This window comes from Gossypium arboreum, chromosome 1, assembly GCF_025698485.1.
Source record: "Gossypium arboreum isolate Shixiya-1 chromosome 1, ASM2569848v2, whole genome shotgun sequence".
Taxonomy (NCBI): Eukaryota; Viridiplantae; Streptophyta; class Magnoliopsida; order Malvales; family Malvaceae; genus Gossypium; species Gossypium arboreum.
This window is the reverse complement of record NC_069070.1, coordinates 19,416,630-19,436,277: the sequence shown is the minus strand read 5'-3', so window position 1 is coordinate 19,436,277 and position 19,648 is coordinate 19,416,630. Positions and strand designations below refer to the sequence as shown.

The window sequence follows — 19,648 nt, the reverse complement described above, 5'->3', positions numbered from 1 at the left end:
TCAACAGGATTACCAGACCATACCTCTTGTGGAGTCTTTTTTTGAATGACAACGATGGAGATTGGTTGATAAAAAAACATGCAGTAGAGGTTGCTTCGGCTCAAAACGACTTTGGTAAGTTGGCATTCGACAGCATACGTCGAACCTTTTCCATTATTGTTTTGTTCATTCTTTCTGCAACACTGTTTTACTGTAGAGTATGACGAATTATCAAGTGTCTTACGATCCCTTTTAACTTGCATAGTTCATTAAACTCTTCAGAACAAAACTCTAAGCCATTGTCTGTGCGGATGTGTTTTATTTTTTTTATCTTCTGTTTTTCAATCATAGTTTTCCAAGACTTAAAGCCAAAAAATATATCACTTTTCTGCTTTAGGAAAAACGCTCAAACTTTTCTAAAAAAATTATTAATAAGTGTTAGCGTATAATTAGCTCCACCTCTCGAAGGCACTCTGGATAGCCCTTATAGATCAGAATGAATATACTCCAACGTTTCATTTGTGTGCATTCCTCTAATGAATTGAACTCTCTTTCGCTTCCTAAAAACGTAATGCTCACAAAACTTCAGTTTGCAAATTTCTTATCCATTAAGAAGTCCTTTTTTGCTCAATTCTGTCATGTCATTCTTACTCATATGCCTTAGGCGCATATGCCAAAGTCTAGTAATATCATTATCAAAAAAGGAAGAGAATCCGACAGCCGCATCACTAGTAATAGTAGAACCCTGCAAAATATAAAACTTGGCAGTCTTTCTCTGCCCTTTCATCATAAGGAGAGAACCTTTAGAAATCTTCAAAACCCTACTTTCAACTGTATATTTGTACCATTTTGAATTAAAGTACTGAATGAAATTAATTTTTTTTTTAATTCTAAAATATGCCGCACGTCACTAAGTGTTCTAATAACTCCGTCAAACATCGTAACTTTAATCATTCCAACACCTGTAATTTTACCTGAAACATTATTTTCCATCAAAACAACACCTTTAAACATTGTTTCGTAAGTTACAAACCAATTCCGATTAGAATTTATGTAGAAGGTGTAGCCCAAATCAAGGATCCACTTATCGCTCATTTTAGAATTATTGACAAAAGCGACTAAAAGTTCACCATTACTGTAATATTCTACAACATTAACTTTATCGGATTTTTTTGGTTGTTTTCCCTTTTGATTCGCAGCCTCTTTTTTGATCTTATTTTATAGCTTATAGGATTCAAATCTAATGTGTTCTTTCTTTTTATAGAAGTTATAAGTTTTACCTCTATTTAAAAACTTCGATCTACCCTTAGATTTATCGCGAGGATTCCGTTCCTGTATCATTCCACGATCATCATCAGCATTCTAATCTTATTTCCTACAAATAATGAAACCCTCTCCCTGAGAGTCAGATTTAACCACAAGATACTTCATTTTATCATACGAGGTCAAAGAATCATAAACTTCATCAACTGTGAGACACTCACAGCTATATAAAATCGTGTCTTTAAAAGTTGAATAAGATGGAGGCAACAAATAAAGTAGAATCAATCCTAAATCTTCCTTATCATATTGAACTTTTATGGCCTTCAAATGTACGTGCAAAGACGCACCTTCCTCCAAACGATGAGTATAAAGACACTGCTTTATTTGCAACTTGCTGATTAGAGTTTTTGACATACATATTTGTTTGTCTCTTTCATAATGTAGCGGCAATCTTTTCCTTCGTCACATCCTGCAAAATTTCGTTAGACAAATGCAGATGTAACTGTGTTAACGCCTTTCGATATTTACATTTCTCTTCCTCCGTCAATGTTGAAGGCATCATATTTATCTTTAGTAGGGCATCCTCTAAGTTTGTCTGTGTAAGAACTGTCTGCATCTTTATCTGCCACAACGCGAATCTAGTGTTGCGATCCAATAACATAATTTCATACTTTAAAGACGCCATTGCCATGATAGAAATGAATAACCCAGAAGCTCTAATACCAATTTGTAAAAAATAAAACGTTGATAATGACAAAGTATCGCAAAGAAAAAGAGAAAAATAAAGAAAACAGATTTTTACCTGAAAACCCTTTCCGAAAAAAATCACGGACAGAGAAAAAGATAATTCACTATGTCAAATTCAAATAATTACAAGAAGAGTAAATTATGCCTATTTATAGGCTTGTAAAACCATATTATAATAGAATGATTGTAGTAAGATTGAAACACTTTATTCTAATCAATATCAAATAGATGAAGTGTAATAAGATTGAAAAATCTTATTCTAAAATAAAATAAAAGAAGTATAGTTCTATATGAATTTTCCTTTTATTTTATTTTATTATTGTATTTTATTTTAATAAGGATTCAGATCACTTAATTCTAACATGGATCGAGCCTGTTAGGTCTCAGACGTGCCGCTCAACCCATATGCTTAAGGCAGCACCCATATTTATATGCACTTCGTTCCTGCAGATTCACGATTTTGGATATTGGCATCATTACTATGCCATCACTAGTAAATAATAAGAATGATATGTATACAAAATGGATAAAAAAATATCAATATAACTGGATTGCAGCCATGATGGCCAATTTACAAGCTATATATGTATACATATCCCACAAGTATATGGCATTCATCAAGTATTTCCCCTTGAGATTGTTAGATAGCCATCGAGAGTAAAGCAGATCTTCGTCACCAACCAACAAAAACCTATAAAAGTATATGAGCAAATGTTTCAGATACATACCTCTGTTGGAAGATTGTGTCGATGTTGTACACAACAGATCAAAAGGGATGAGTTCAAGTCAGCCAATGCAAGACATTATAGGATTATAGGATGAAATGGAGGATGCTTTTTCACTTTTCAGTTTGATGACCATTAAGTGTTTGGGGGATTCTTCAACTCAGATTGAATGCTGCAGTTTAGTCCTCCAGAATAAGCACTACCAGGTACATTGACTAGAAGTTCATCCTCTGGTATGTCCTCAACAATCTCTGAGGGTCCCTGATCCTGAAACAAACCAAATTGTAGATACATAACACCTAAAATACGAAATTTATGTTATAATAGAATACCATCATCTTACGAACTTTCTTTTCCCTAGTTTGAAACATGTTATGACATAGAAATGAACAGCTATAAAATGTGTAATAACCACCCTTGCTTATTTACCTTTCCACAAGAAGAATTCTTTTCCATATTCTCAGCTTTTTTGAGGTCAGCCATGATGGCTTTAAGCTTTTTCTTTGCTTTGGTCCGAATTGAACGACGTTCAATGCATTGTGCTGCAGTAACAACAGCATGACAGGCCACACAAAGAGTCCTCATGTTCTCTAGCCTGCATTCACCTGCATAAAATTTCGGCAACATATGAAAATCGAAATCAAGCTCAATTTAACAGAAAAGCAATACAACAAGATATTCAAGATCAAGAAAGTACTAGAAAAAGTAAGTTTGTGAACAATAACATACCTCCACCTCTATAAACAGGGACAATGTGGTCTGCATGCCATGCATTGCCCTCGGAAGGATCACTAACAAGCTTGTCAACCCTGCAGAAGGTAAACTAGAAAATTGGTTCATAGAAAATACTGTGATCTCGAAAGTACTACTAGTGTATGACTTATGTGGCCATATGCCTACAAAGCTGTTCAATACTTTATATGTCTAGCAGACTTCTTTGCATGACACTCATACAGTCACTGCATAATTTTCTACAACGAAATATTCTGCAGTAATAATGAAACTGCATTGGTAACTTATCCTGATTGACGTACAAGCTCTTCTGACTTGCAATCTTTGGTGCTACTCTTGCAATATACTCCCGCTGCCTCTCTAACGATAAAGGTTTTAAGTGCTTCACAAGTTGGTGACAGTCTAATTGGCAATTTGTGCAGATACCGTGCTCAAGTTGAAAAAGTTCCTGGAAATATTTTGTCACATAAAGCATGTAATCCAATGGGAAAAAAAATCAAAAGAATAGATATATTGGTCAAGTAGTAAAGAAACATATGCACAAACCTCACGGATGAAACTGCTGCTAGTTCTTAGGCGGTATTCTTCATAGCAGCCAAGATTACAAAAAAGATCCTCAAAATATTCGGGACTCTTGGCATTTCTCCCCCTGAAGACATAGGAAGCCAGTGACATATGTGACAAATGGTAAAGCAAGAGAAGGCTAATTAGTCCTTACTCGCATGGTTTTTGGCAGAGTTTACAGAGTGGTTCATCAGTCAGCGACCAACCCTGAGTATACTCTTTCTCCTTTTTACTGTAACTACGCTGTAGATGGACCTTTTTCCACACAGCATTTGGAGGCAAAGAAACATTTATCTCACAAAAAGGTGTTGTGCGGCGCTTGCTCCCACCTTTTAGCAGTCCCTGCAATAGAATAAAAAGCAACACCTTGAGTTATCCATAATGAAATAAAGGAGATATCCTAGAGTAGAATAAAATTCATTCAGACATACCCCAGTATTATGGTTAATGCTTTCCTTCAAGTAGCATAACTCAACAGACAAAGGGAGTTGCAAAGGCTTTCCACGTAGTTTTCTTTGTTCAATGGGTCTTAGATTATTCCATTCATCAATGAAGGCCCAAAGAACATGCCTATATGCGGGGTTGTCCTTGAAATATTTGGAAACTGTTTCCTTACTCCCACAAGCAAGAGCATTTTCTAACTCAATTTCCTCTTGTCGAAAATTCTCAAAAAGTGGCACAGGTCTCAAATCTTTCCCTTGGATGCAGGAATACAGGTGGATTCTTCCAGTATGGGCACTTACCTGTATATTACAAGTACAATGTTAATGTTTAAGAAAAGAAACCCACTGGATTTATATTCCTATTTATTGCACTGTCATTTAATGTAAACTCCAGACCACTAATAATATCATCATTGTTGAAACCTACAGTCAACTATCTATTCGAGAGAAGGGGGATATTTTCAAATGATGTTTTTTTGTTTTTATCTCTAGAAAGAGATGAGCTTTCCTAGAGAATTAAGGTTGTATGTGGGTAAAGGATTAATAGGAAGTTTGGACACAAGTTCTACAGTAGAGTTTAATCATTGAAAAGGTAATCTATATAATCAGTTCATTTATTGAATGTATGACAACAATACCATTTTTCACCCATTTTGTCAATTAAATCACACAGGAGATACAAGCTTTGGAATGAAAGTTTTGGTCAAGGATCAATCAAATAGCAAATGCCTGCAAATATATAAATCTAGGGGAAATTTTCAATAAAAAAGGCATAAGCCTGGAAGGATTTGACAGTTCTTTGATATATTTTGTAGACTAATATAATTAGCAGCCAACTACTTGCTATCATTATAATTATTTTTTGGCTGGGTTTTGGCAACTAATTTGTAAGTCCAGCTTGGCTTGCTTCCTTGCTTGAAATGTTGAATGAAACATTCTCTGAAAATGCTATAATATTTATAGCATACATTCTGAAAGAATTTTCTATCAAATAACTTGAAGCTCATCTAAATCTTGTATGGATAATCTCTGTACTAAAGTGTGAAATTAAGAAGAAAGAAGTCACCATGTTAACATCTCTTTACATGTCTACCACAAAGACTACTTAAAGGAACAATTTGAAATGGAGAAAATTTTCATCCACTGTGCAGGGTGAGAAAACAACTAGAGTTTTGCTTGATGCAAAATAAACCAGAATCTACAATCAGGTATAGTTTGTTTACCTCAAACCGTAGAGAATCAACTTGAATAGAATTACATTCAGCGTCTGATGGTTGAACTGGTGCACCAACATCTGCTGTGGTTATCTTTCCCTGCATTAACATAGACTTTGAATTAGCTAATTTTAAGCCAAAATCTAAAAGAACATATCATTTTGCTGTATTGAGAAAAAAAAAATCCAATTAGTACATTTGGCAGTGGCTCTTGATCTTTGCTTCTGTTATCCATTTTAAAAGGAGGGCATACGTCACATCTTCCAATATCAGCTGCAGAAGGATGCAATTCTTTTTCATTTCCCATGGAATTAAGATCTTGGAGTTGTCGATCAGGAACCACACCAGCCTGTAGATCAATAGAAGCATTATTAACTTGTAATAAACAGGAATATAGCTCAAAAGTGAGAGAAACAAGAAAAAATAATTCACTTGAATAGGAAAATAGTAGCAGCAGGTGAAGAAAAGTTTCTCCAACAAGGTTAGTTTAGCTGACATGTAGGTATTTTCTGCATGTGCTTGATCAAAGGGAAGCTCAAGCATGCAGGTTAACCATTCCAGCGAAGCTCCTTCTAGCAAATATAAAAGAAAAATTACTTTTTATTCTAATAATGTTAAAGTTTTACATCATTATGACTGTAGCTGTCACCAGTTTGATTCATTGTGTCAGATCCGTCATTCATTTCAACAGCAACATTAGCAAATGCTTCTGAAGGCTGCAAATCCTGGGAATATTCAGGGTCTTGCTGCTGCTCTAAATCCAGTGAAAGTTTTCCAGGTGCTTCTTTCATCAAAATTTTTTGCTTACAATTTGCATAAGGTGTTACCATATCAGAAATGCCTTTAACCTACCAAAACAGAAGAATAAAGTTTGATCTTTTAGAAAAATTAAATAAAATAAAAAATGAAACGATATGATGCCTGCTAAACAAAACAAACCACCAATTTAAGTCATGCATTTTACTAAACATGCATATCCATACGCATATCATGATTGGAATGGGAAAAAAGAAAAGATTTCTATGAAGGAAAAAGAATTTTTTTATTCTAATAATGTTAAAAAGTTTTACATCACTGTTATTGTAGCTGTCACCAGTTTGATTCATTGTGTCAGATCCATCATTCATTTCAACAGCAACATCAGCAAATGCTTCTGAAGGCTGCAATTCCTGGGAACATGCAGGGTCTTGCAGCTGCTCTAAATCTAATGAAAGTTTTCCAGGTGTTTCTTTCACCAAAATTTTATGTTTGCAATTTGTATCAGGTGTAACCATATAAGAAATGCCTTCAACCTACCAAACCAGAAGAATAAAGTTAGATATTTTAGAAAAGATGATCATGATGCCTGCTAAACAAAACAAACCACCAAAACAAGTCATGTATTTTACCAAAAATGCACATGCACACACATATCATGGTTGGAATGGGAAAAATGAAAAGATTTTTATGCCAATCAGGTGAAGTTTCAAAACACATTTAGCACTAGCACAGATAGAAAGCAATACTGATGAATAAGCATCAACAATATAATATTCATAAGTGTTTGGCTATGTAAGGCTAAAGGCAATCTATTGCATGGAACAATTCTCAGCAGCCACCAACGTACATAAAATGTGCTTAACAGGCAAAAGCAGTTCTGAAACAGTAATCCTGATGTCTTCTTACAATAGTTCTGAAACAGTAGAGAGAAAACTTAAAATGGTGCAACAGAACAATGTCAATTACACCCCCCCACTTTGCCCTGCTTCTCATTTTAAGAAAGAACCTAAACTCTACTAAGAATACTAAAAACAAATTTAATGTAAATATCTATATATTTTTGTATAAGATCACTCCATAATAAGAAGTTCACTTATTATGTGAATAGTAGCAAATGCATAGAGAGAGAGAGAGTAGATACTTCTATCTCTTTCATTGCGTCATATTTTCCATTTGTTGTAGATGAAACACGGTGCAGACTCTTGTTTAGATTTTGCCAATGTAACTCATCCAAAGTATCCTGTAGTATGAGAAAACTATAAATAGCATAAAATAATATGAACTGTCAGACAAATTTGTTAAAATTTCTTCCATAATATATGCACACCTTTGCCAAGAGGATGTAAATGTTGACCGCGCTTGTTTGCCCTCGTCTATGAGCTCTATCCTCAGCCTTTAAAAGACAAGGATGGAAGGGGAAGTAAGGCAACTGATCAAATTTGAACAAGCAAAAGTATGTATTCATAAAGCTCTGAGGACGATAGGTCCTTAAGCAAGTTTGGGATTAATACAAGATAAACCAATAAAAGATTGTGATATGGACACTTTAATTGCAATAGGAGTTTTTAGTTTTATTTATTTATTATATATCAGGTTTTACTAAGAGTTTTAGTTTTACTTATTTTATCTAATGTATTAGGTTTTTATTTCCTTCATAAACTCTAAGTTAGGAATTCTATTTTATGTCAATTAGGACTATTTCCTTTGTCATTAACAGTCTATAAAAGGCTGTCAATATGAAACAAAGAGGTAAGCAATTATTCTATCAAAAAGAAACGTTATTTTGAGAGGGGTTCAGTCAATGAGGAATCTGCCTTTTGAGTAACCATAGGTCGAAGCAAGAATTCTTTCTCGTCTAGACCTGTGACTAGATCCTACGCCAAGGCGCATAACAATTTGGGATCGGAGCCAGCTGTCATGGGTGACGAAAAAACTTTGACAGCCAAGTTGGAGGCATTCATGGAACAAATGGCTACAAGGCAACAAGCGTTAGAGGAGCAGGTGGCGATGTTATCTCTTTCGGTCCAAAAGACAACGAAAGGGGATTCAGAAAAAAATAATGAAAAACAAGGCAGCAGTGGAGGCAAGAAAAGAAATTCAGATTCGCAACACGGTGGGGGCATGGTGCCACGATACTCTAAGATGGAATTTCCCACTTATGATGGGGTTGGAGATCCTTTAGGATGGTTAAAAAGATGCGAAATTTTTTTTGGCAATCAACGGACCAACGAAGAAGACAAAGTCGGCCTAGTTTCATTCCATCTTTTAGGAGAGGCACAATTATGGTTTGATCAAATCGAAGAAGAAGAGGCAAATCTGGATTGGGAACGCTTCAGAGAGTGTTGTCATATCGAGTTTGGGCCACCTATGAGTAATAACCCTTGGGGAACTTGCAAACTTGAGACAAAGCTGGGACGGTAGAAGAATATCAACGCCAATTTCAATCACTACTCGCTAGGACTCTTGATCTAAAACCTCGACAACAAGTAAACCTTTTCTTCTTTGGATTGGTAAAGGAACTTAGAATTGATATTGAGATGCAACAACCGGAAACCTTGGAGTTGCAATGAATATGGCACGAGCTTTGGAGCGTAAACAAAAGTCTCTTCCAAGATGTTATCTCAAACCAATCTAAAGCGGTCAACTTCCCAAAACAACGACAGCAATTCAATCATTCCAACAACTCGAACATTGCAAGGGAGGGGACAAACAATAGAACCAACAGGAACAACGGCAAAATAAGTTCTTCTGCACCATTTATTAAGAGATTGACACGGATAGAAATGGCGGAAAGAAGGGCTAAAGGGCTGTGTTATAATTGTGACGAGTCTTATTCCATGGGACACAAATGTAAAAGGTTATTTTGGATAGAAGTACCAGACATTGAAGGCAAGCAAGATGATGATGAGATAGATGATTTTGGATAAGTTTTGAAGTTTATTTTGAATTTGAGCTTGAGGACAAGCTCAATTCCAAGAAGGGGAGTAATGATATGGACACTTTAATTGCAATAGGAGTTTTTAGTTTTATTTATTTATTATATATCAGGTTTTACTAAGAGTTTTAGTTTTACTTATTTTATCTATTATATTAGGTTTTTATTTCCTTCATAAACTCTAAGTTAGGAATTCTATTTTATGTCAATTAGGACTATTTCCTTTGTCATTAACAGTCTATAAAAGGCTGTCAATATGAAATAAAGAGGTAAGCAATTATTCTATCAAAAAGAAACGTTATTTTGAGAGGGGGTTCAGTCAAGGAGGAATCTGCCTTTTGAGTAACCATAGGTCGAAGCAAGAATTCTTTCTCGTCTAGACCTGTGGCTAGATCCTATGCCAAGGCGCATAACAGATTGTAAGAGCTCTCTCTATCTCCCCCTCCCTTCCTTGCCAAGATGATGCACAGGAAAGTTACAGAAATCCAATTCCACAACCTTAATTATTTTTTAAGCTTTCTTTTACGTTCCCGCCATCGTTATTGCTATTTCTCATTCCAGGAATAAAGACCTTAACATATGCATTCAGAAAAATGCAGAAATCATCAACTACTTTTCTGCTTTAACTGACATTTCAATCAAGCAGAAATTTTGATGCATATCATCAATTTTTTTGCTCTTTTGGATGTGTACATTATCCTGCCATCTAGACTAGCAAGCAATGCATACTGGATAACTGCCCTATAAAATATTTGCTTCTAATTTTATCCATAATCTTCCTTCATCAACTAGGGAAAAAACCGGGGGACACTTCCTTTGCAGTATTTAAAGTAGTTTTAAAAATGGAAAACCAAGAACACGTGTCTAAAAGGAAAAAGCAGAGAGAATAACAGGCCAGTCGGTAATTCAAAATAGGACCACAGAAATCTGAAGCTCCTAAAAGCTCTAATATAAACAGTGTCACCAAAATAACCTTGTGAAGGTGATTGTTGGTATTGAAATTTGAAACTAACCTCAAAATTTTTAAACATTTAACACCATTCTACATTAAATTCAGCGCATTCAAAATTTTATTGAGACTGGAACAGGATTGCTTAAAGAGTAATGCTATAATTCAGCAAAATTAAAAAAAAAAAAAAAAAATCTATATGTAAAAACCTGAAGCATCAAAGATGGTGACTGAGGCAACTCCAAAAACACAACATGTTTTGCTGATGAAAAATCGAGTCCAACACCCCCAGCAGTTATTCCAATTATTGCGATTTTGGCCTGATGAATGAGGCTGGCTATAGTCAGTATAATACAGGAAAAAAGTAACTTGGCTGCAAGTCAGAAAATGGTCTCTTTAGTAATGTCTGCCACACTAGAAAATAGCACATAGGACATATGTAGAAAATGCTTGTATCTGTTCATGCTTTTTCCAGTATTTTTAAGTATCCAAGGAAGCACAGAACATGAAAATTGTTGCATGGATGAATAAATTATTGGAGTAAACATCTTGGGTTAGAAAATAAAATGTATAAACCTAAATTAGCAAAGTGACTATCAAAAAGAGAAAGACATTGTATCAGACACAGAAAATCTTGTAGCAGTATAACCACTTTTTGAGTATAGAAATTTCAAATTTCATGAGCTATGCAATTCAACGTGTTTAATCTAGATAATAGTTGATAATTATGCTAAATGACAAAAAGGTCAGTAAAGACAATCCAAAAATGTTTCTTAAACGAACAAAAGGAACATAGGCAAAGAAACATGTAACACAAACCCCATTTGGTGATTTAAATGACAGTACAGCTGATTGTCGATCTTTTGGAAGTGTGGTTCCATCAATACGGACAAAACTAATTCCTTTCTCACATACGAAGTCCTGGATAATTTAAAACAGCAAACTTCATGGATTGCCAAGGAAAAAATAAAGATGGTAGTCTTAAAAACCATTTACTTAAAGTTAATAAGGTGTCATCATGGATATAACCTACTAACACAGTAGTATTCACTATTCAGAGGGCTACAGACTAAAGAAAAAATTTTAAACAAAAATATTTTACGCATCAAAAGATTTGACTTACAGCCCATCAAAACGAGCGGAAATAAACCTAGACAAAATATCACAATTCCATTTTTACTTTAAACTAGAAAGTGATTAACTACTTAATTTCATATTGACAACCTAATTTTTCCTTTTTTGTATATTGCAGATCATCAATGAGACAGGAGAAATCTATCATGCACAAATTCTGTGCAACTAAAGAAATAAAGAGAATCTTTCTTTTTGTCTTTATCAATCCTGATAGTAATTCTTCCACAGTCAAGGATACATCTCAATATTCCATTAGATGTTACTCTAGTGAATGAAGGGCTTATTATATCTTACCTGTATTCCATCAAGAACTTTATGGTGATGGGCAAAAATTATCATTTTATGAGAACTGGAGTTTAAATCAAATTCTTCCACGCCATCTGAATTTGCAATTAGTGGGTGATTAGAAAACCATTGATGAAATCCACGAAGCTTTGCAACACCAAGTTCTTGATAAGAAAGTTCACTAGAATTGCAATTGTGAATGCCATCTGGAAGCAACAAGGAGCAACATATAACTAAAAAAACAATACTCAGATATGGCCAACTGTGTATTCATGACATCTAGCACAAGCACGCAAAAACTTGCAACACCAGCATATGACTATGGAATTAATTGTATTCACTTCCTATTCATGAAAGTTTTCTCATAATGGTTCAATTAATCAAAGATTTCTAAGCATACATTATACAAAATATATACCAACTATTGATATTTGTGTCTCTATAAACATAATGATGCAGAAAATTAAAAATAGGGAAAATCACTAGAAAACCAAAGACTCTGAAATTTTCTCAAAGCTGAGATAAATTTTAATACCTTTTTAAAGTAACTGAAAGACCTTCACAATCAAAAGCCAACAAAAATTACCAGCATAGGTGTTTATAGGCTATTTGCCTAACTCCTATACATTATACATGGCAAGATCAGTTAATAGAAAACCTAATGTCCTAAACAGAAAAAAAAATAAAATTAAAGCACAAGAAAATAGAAGATTAATTAAATAGCCCCTACTAATACACATTACGTGATCTTAAAGAATGAAATAAGTTAAGAGTGCACACAACCTTAAGTTAATTCACATTAAACAACTTCAGTTGCATTATAAACAAGAATATCTCCAAAACCAGTGAGAAACATAGGAATAGAAGATTTCATCCCAAATAAAAAAGGAATAGACGGCATCTATACTGGAAATAAAGCACCACAGTTTGGAAAGAACTGGAACAATGAATCACTCAAAATCTCAATCTCTCTATAGTGACCAACAATAAGAAAAAATAAAAAATAAAAAATAACTCTTCATGTCTAAACAGGATTCTACAGGGAAAGGAATGCACTTGTGCTAGTTTTAGATGATGACGCTCTATGTGAAACCAAATTCAGTTTCCAATTCTTAGAATGCAAGAGAAAGTTATGCTTCAACTCTAGAAAACACGCTATTTGCAATGCACCTTTGGGACTACAGCTAATAGAATATCGGCTTACAACAATTAATCATGTGCCATCAACATGACAAATTCAACATATTCCAAAGGCATAAGCAACACAATATACGCAAAGATCATCTAGATAAAAATGTTCATCATTTATCCGAGTCATATGTGTTTGCTAAAACATAAAATGTATAAAGAGGAATCTGTATCAATGGCTTAAATGGCATGAAATACTGCCTAATCTTCTGCTAGAAATAAATAGCTCTGTTTTGGTCTATCCAACAACCAAACAAAATATAATGAGATCAACATTTCAGAAGTTGAGTAGGCAGAGAGAGACAGAAAACTAGCATGCAGGGTTGCCTTATAACATTGAATTTCTCACTTGCAATACATACAGAAATGTCCATAATTAACATTGTTTCCACCCAGTTTCTCCATAGCAATATCGTTGGAAGCATTATTTTCAAAAGCATCAGCATTGGAAAAACTGACAGCCGCCTTGGCTGAAGCTATGTCGGATTTCTTCAAATGCAACCTTATAAGCTGCCGACGTTTGGGAGGTAACTGGACCAGGACATGCTGCTTCAGACGTCTTATCTGCAATTGGTCAGCATCTATCTATGGATCAGTAACTTTTGAAAAGATATAGACCAAAGAATTACAAGCATAGTATTCCTTTAATAAAAAGACTTGGCAAATAAAAATGGTAATTTAAAACTGAATAGAACTTCCAAATAAGAACAATCACTTAAAGATTGTCTTGAATGTACATGGAAAAATGGAAATCCATAATCAAATTTGAATGGTTAGAATGCAGGACGAGAAAGTAACCTTTTCATCAATTATTACTGCAACTGCTAAAACAAAAGAAATTTATTCTTATAGAATGTGTGAACTGAACAACTAATAGCCTAAATAGAGAACAATGATAAAATTATACCACAAAACCATCCCCATTTGTGGGAAAGGCTTTTCAGTTGAGCACTCAAAAAGAAAGAGTTTGCATTAGTATCTGAGCTACTGCTTATAATGACTGTTTAAAATGGTAAGTGCTCAAAAAAGGTACACTGATGCTTCCTTTTGCCTCGTTAATATTAGATAATAGTCAAGCAGAATGTTAAGTGCATGAAAAACAGGGACAAACCATGACTGTTTGGCTAAGTAACACATTCAACTCCTCCAAGCGAACACCCTTTGAGAAATCCTGCAGGACAGCTCCATCAAATGTGTTAAAGACTTTCACGCTAACAATCAAACCAAAAAGTAGATGTTGATGAATATATAGAACTTAGCACCATAATCCTTTACTTATGTAGCTACCAAATCAGTCAACCAAACACAGTCATATAACAAACTGTTACACATAGCCACTATGGCTACACACAAAAACTCTTAAGGAAAAGAATTGAAGAACTAGCTTATAAAAGCAAAAATGCAATTTTGTAGCAAACCACATTACCAAAAGCAATTGACCTTTTCATAAGAAATTGATTAAGCAACAGTAACTTAATACCATGCATAGGAAAAATTATAGAAGAAACTATACTGTGTTTCTTGAAAAGCTGCTCAAATGTTACCTTAAAACCTTGAGTGGTCTGAGCAAAGTTGACATCACAGTAAGTTTCTGCAAACTTGTACTTGGTCACTCCCAACAAACCAGGCCTATACAACAGAAGCATGGTAAACCAATTGCTAACAAACCTAGAAAAATTGCAAGATTCTTAAGTGTAAAGAAAGCTTACCACAAAATATTTATCTGATGAAAAATGTCATATGGCCTACATTGGAAAGTATAGAAAGTACAATATTAGATTGCACTAACAAAAACAACAGTAAGATAAGAAAGCTATCAAAGGTAGAATCACTACTGAAAATTATTAGATATATATTATGCCCATGCTAAACTTAATATAGATGATGATGGTGCTATTTTTGCTTCAAATTCCATGCTTCAACCTTGACAAAGAAGGTGTTCCTGATAAGAGTACTATACGCCTGACCTTCTCCGCCAAATCAAGAACTGTTTGTATCTGTTAATACAGGACACATCCCAATATTCAGTAAAGGATATTGAGCACTAAAACTACAATAAATGAGCAATAGCGCTCATAATATTACAAGTAATTTGATTCTCTCATTCTCTAGAGGAATTATTATCTGATATAGTCAACAAATATAAAGTACAATTAAAGCAAGTGAGGTGTATACCTCTGCTGATTCAGTTGATTTTCGTGAACATCGAAGATGGTGAGATTCATCAACTATTATTACAGCCCATTCATGTTCAAGCATGCTCTTCCGCAAGTGTTTAAGCATAGTGTAAGAAATAACCACAACTCTAGGATATTTGTTTAAGTAGGCAGGATTATCCCGATGACCAAAAACTGAAGTCAAATAGAATATGGTGATAAAAATAAAAGAATTAGTCTACCACCACAAAGATTCAAAATCTTCAGATGAGAAGGGGGGATAAAAATTGACGAATATATACTACAATGACTTGTCAACATAAATATCAGTATTTTGCATCGGCAAAAAACTAACATACTACCTGAGATTATTAAATAAAAGAGATTACTATTACATCAACGCTTTAACAACTATCAAAACAAGCCATTTCCCATTGTTTGAGGTTCACAATATGGATCATATGTGCATCACTATGCTCGACTTAGGATCATATCCTAAATAAGCTTAGTAATAGTGAAGTCCCTTTTCATGAGTATGAACCATGCCATTAGATCTTCTTCCTCTCTCCACATGGTTTTCTTCCATTTATTCACAACTTCTTACGGAAAATTTGAGGGTTTCCAGTTTTCTTTTAGCATGCCACTACCACCTTCACATGTTTCTCGTTTAAAGAATGGAAAAGGTTAAAAAATAAAAAACTAGTTACAAACTTCTCGTCACTCTTTAATGTAATCTCCACACATTCCTCTTGTAACTTCAGACAACAGTATGATAGCAATCGAGCAAAGGTCATATTCTGATGAGGCACTGATATGGAAGTTGTATCAATTTTTCAACAAGGTTACTGAAGTGGTACTGTTCACATTTCAGAATGCTACAATAAAGTATAACTTGACAGAAACTACTTCTTATGGTTCTAAATATGGGTATCACTTGAGTCTTTCTATGGTTTTCATCTTTCTTAGACAATATTGTGCTGTCCAGGACTCCAAGTAACCTAATGTCAATGATACAGATTTAGTTGTTATGGCTGAATCTTGGAGAACCTACTTAAGCTCAAGGGCAGTGCTACATCTAGGTTTTGAGATCAAATTATAACAAAAATATATTATATTTTTTCAATATTGACCCCACCTAAATTACATAATATAAGAAAAGGGTCAGTGAGTAAATTCCACATCCTTTTTGTTATGGAAATTGAGTTCAACCCTCAATTCTTACTAACTACTAAAATTTCCTAAACATATCCCCTTGAAGGCTTTGTTCTATTTTAAACTAAGAATAACTAACAATGAAACATATACTCTCAAAAAAAAATTTTGGGCTAGAATAAAAAGAATTCAAAGCTTCCTTTGGTATATCTCTGATTGTTTGCTTTCCTAACAACCACCCAAATTCCTCCACCCCTAACCCCCCCCCCAAAAAAAAAAAAAAAACCAAAAAAAGAAAAGATGGAATGTATGCTAAATGTTACCAAGATGTATATCAGAAGGTAAACAAAAGGATAGCCACCGCTCCAATTCTTCTGCCCATGAATAACGCAAAACAGCAGGGCAAACAACGAGAATAGAACCTTCATTAATGAAACAACCAGCAATAGCAATAGCCTGAACACAAATCAGATACGTAGAACACAAATCAGATACGTAAACAAAACTCATTTTCATGCCATCTAGAATCAGAAGCCCGAAACCTGAGAGTTGAAACAATCTTCCAACTATAAACAGTAAAAGGAATTATGCTTTCTCAAATCTAAAATGTAGCCATTTCACTTAAAAGGAAAAGATTGCATATTGCTTGCCGAATGTATTGACCGCATATACCACACAAATAAGTACAATGATTTTTTTTTTGTTATGAAACCATCTGCAGTGCAGTTTTTTTTTTCTATTGTTGGGGGGGGGGGGGTGATAGAAGCTGGAAAAGACTTTCAGGCATACAGGGCAGCCGTGAAGCTACAGCCATATAATTCATGTCAAGGGATTAAAAGCACATAGAACATCATACTCATACAATTACCTGGAGTGTTTTGCCAAGCCCCATTTCATCTGCAATTAGACACCGACCACCCCTTCGCAAACCAAATTTGATACCTTCAAGTTGAAAAGGCAGAAGTGAATTCAATAGTGTTTCCGGTAGCTTTGTGATTAATTCATCAACGTCCTCATCAGATAGATGTTCTGGTCTACACGGTCTCCATTGTCCAGCAACAAAGCAATGTGAAAATGTTTCAACAACTTTTAGTGTTAAATGAGGTATCTCCCTGATCTCAATATCCTTTGACTTCCTTAAACATGACAAAACAGAACCATAATCCCTGAGCTTATAAACACATGCCTTTCGACCTCCACTGTCTTGGGTGTAATGTGAGTGCATAACCTATCAAAATTGACACAACAATATCCAATAGAATGTCAAATGCGCGAAAATAAACAAAACAAAGAACCTAGAGCTTGATTGATTATTTAAAATTAAACGATTTCAAGGAAATGAAAATAAATAAAATGAAACTTCAAAATTATTTGGTATAAGAAATAGGTAAAGCTGTAAATTTAAATCTTGACCCCATATGAATTAAAAGAGAAGAAATAGAAAAATTCAAAGAACTCAAAACTAGAAACCAAAAACCCAACTCACATCAGATAAAACATCCCCCAATCTTCGCAAGCACTCTTCATCGCCCGGGTAGAGACAACCCTTCAGCGTCTCCGGGGTGATCGAGAAAGTGTCAGGGGAGCAAATTTCGAGCCTGGCCTGGAACTTTTTAGACAATTGGGTACTGGAAACTGGCATCGATTTCGCATCTTGAGGTCGTTTTGGGATCTGGGCATTGTCGTTTGCGAGTTTAGGGCACTTGGCGAGCCTCCAATAATGAGATTGGTTTTCTTGACAGTGAATGTTTGCACTGGAGGATTGTAGTAGCGCTTTTCGCTTTGCGATCGCAGCTAACCGGTTAGCTTCCGCTTGCTTTCTTTCTTCTTCTGTAAGCTTCATTAATGTAAGTTTTTTTTCTCTTCGGGTTTTGTCAGTTTTTTTTTTTTTTTTTTTTTTTGGGGGTGGGTTGTTAGGGTTTTGAAATGAAGTTGGGGGGAAAGTAACGGGAAAGTTATCCGTAGTTTGGGATTCGACACGTGGCTGCTGGACTTAGGATTCAATTCAAAGTACATATTTTTTTAGATTAAGTTTAAGTCATAATATAATTTTTAGTCCTAAACCTAGTTTCATTTTGGTACATATATTTTTTTTTCACTTTGGTATATGATAATTAAATTTATTTTAGTATTAAACTTGGATTTTGTCAAAATTTAATGATGCGACCAAGGTTTTTGGAATATAACTAGATTGGTCAGTCTTATTGATTGAACCAATGATCGATTATTATATTGGTCCAAACAAAGGAATTGAACAAATTAAATGGGAAATTGCTCAAAACCAGTGAAAATAAAAAATTAAAACAAAATCAGGAGTTGAACAAGTTGAATTGATTTAATAAAAATAATATTTTTTAGATTTTTATGAATTTTTAATTAATTATTTAATTGTTATTGGTTTAGCAAATAAACCAATCAAACCAATTGAATTAAGAATCAACAGTATGATCGATTCAACCACAAGCCTAGTTATTAGAACATTATATGCGACACTCTAAGATTGCACCACATCATCATATTTAGTTATATATAAATTTTTTAAATTTTCAAGTGCTAATGAGGCATAATCAGAATGTCATGTAATCAAATTGTTATATTTTTTAAGTTCATGGACCAAAAATTATATTGTACTTAAAGTAATATTAAAAAGAATTTAAGAACTTGAATTTTACTCAAAATTGTATTTGATTAATTTTTTGGTACTTTTTATATCGTTTTATGGTTCATGTTTAGGGTTTGTGATTGTCACTTACAATAATAATGTCTCCAAAGTTCAAATCCAGTCATCTCTTAGGAATATAATGTGTCTTACTAATGCACCCAACACTTATTAGTATTTTACTTAATTATCTTATATTAAATTTTTATACCAATTTGGTGATTAAAGTTGTAAATTTATAAAAAAAATGTTAGACGTGGCTTGATAAGAAAGTGTTGGCATAAAAGTTATTCTTAAATTTTTTAAAAGTATAAAATCTTTTCAAAATTATAAAAAAATTATTTAGTATATAATTTTTTAACATTGGAATAAAAGCTATTTTTAATTAAAATTTATTAATTGCATTCATTTAATATTTTTAATATGTAGTATTTATGTGTTTAAATTTAATTTTTCTTACAATTTAATCTAATTTTGATTTTAATATCGTGCATATTTTATGTATTATTATTAATTAGTTACAAACCAAAAATTTTATTATTTATATTCTAAATATGTAGTTTCTACATGCATATGTCACGAGGTTAGAATTTTAGTTTGACAAACTGCGCGACCTTAGTTGATTTCTTGGGTTCAAGTCTACCTAAGTTAGTCTTACTCTCAAAACATAAGAATTCTCGCAGAAATTCTCTGAAGCTTCAAAACAAAGCGGAAACAAACTTGAAAGAGAAAAAAAAACCACAAACAGACAAAAAAGCTAAAAG

The 19,648-nt window shown here is 33.9% G+C and overlaps 1 protein-coding gene across 2 annotated transcripts; it reads right to left on the bottom strand.

Annotated features, from left to right (window-relative positions):
- Positions 1-1,389: 1,389 nt before the first annotated feature.
- LOC108480386 (uncharacterized) lies at positions 1,390-18,129 on the bottom strand. 2 transcript variants are annotated; one of them, XR_008282703.1, is made up of 26 exons: positions 17,712-18,129; positions 17,094-17,453; positions 16,549-16,681; positions 15,093-15,268; positions 14,841-14,914; positions 14,627-14,662; positions 14,462-14,546; positions 14,029-14,088; positions 13,280-13,481; positions 11,739-11,935; positions 11,130-11,231; positions 10,520-10,630; positions 7,754-7,819; positions 7,568-7,666; positions 6,738-6,959; positions 6,294-6,515; positions 5,864-6,016; positions 5,677-5,766; positions 4,442-4,753; positions 4,165-4,352; positions 3,993-4,095; positions 3,749-3,894; positions 3,444-3,523; positions 3,144-3,319; positions 2,718-2,981; positions 1,390-2,433 (listed from the first exon to the last, which is right to left on the bottom strand). XR_008282703.1 is itself a non-coding variant. In XM_017783370.2 (25 exons), exons 1-25 carry the CDS (start codon positions 18,066-18,068, stop codon positions 2,850-2,852), a joined length of 3,882 nt encoding a protein of 1,293 aa, XP_017638859.1. In that variant the 5' UTR covers positions 18,069-18,129; the 3' UTR covers positions 2,517-2,849. The 2 variants fall into 2 exon arrangements, 1 of the variants encoding a protein (XP_017638859.1); XM_017783370.2 differs by lacking the exon at positions 1,390-2,433 and having other exon boundaries at positions 2,517-2,981.
- Between the last annotated feature and the right edge of the window lie 1,519 nt (positions 18,130-19,648).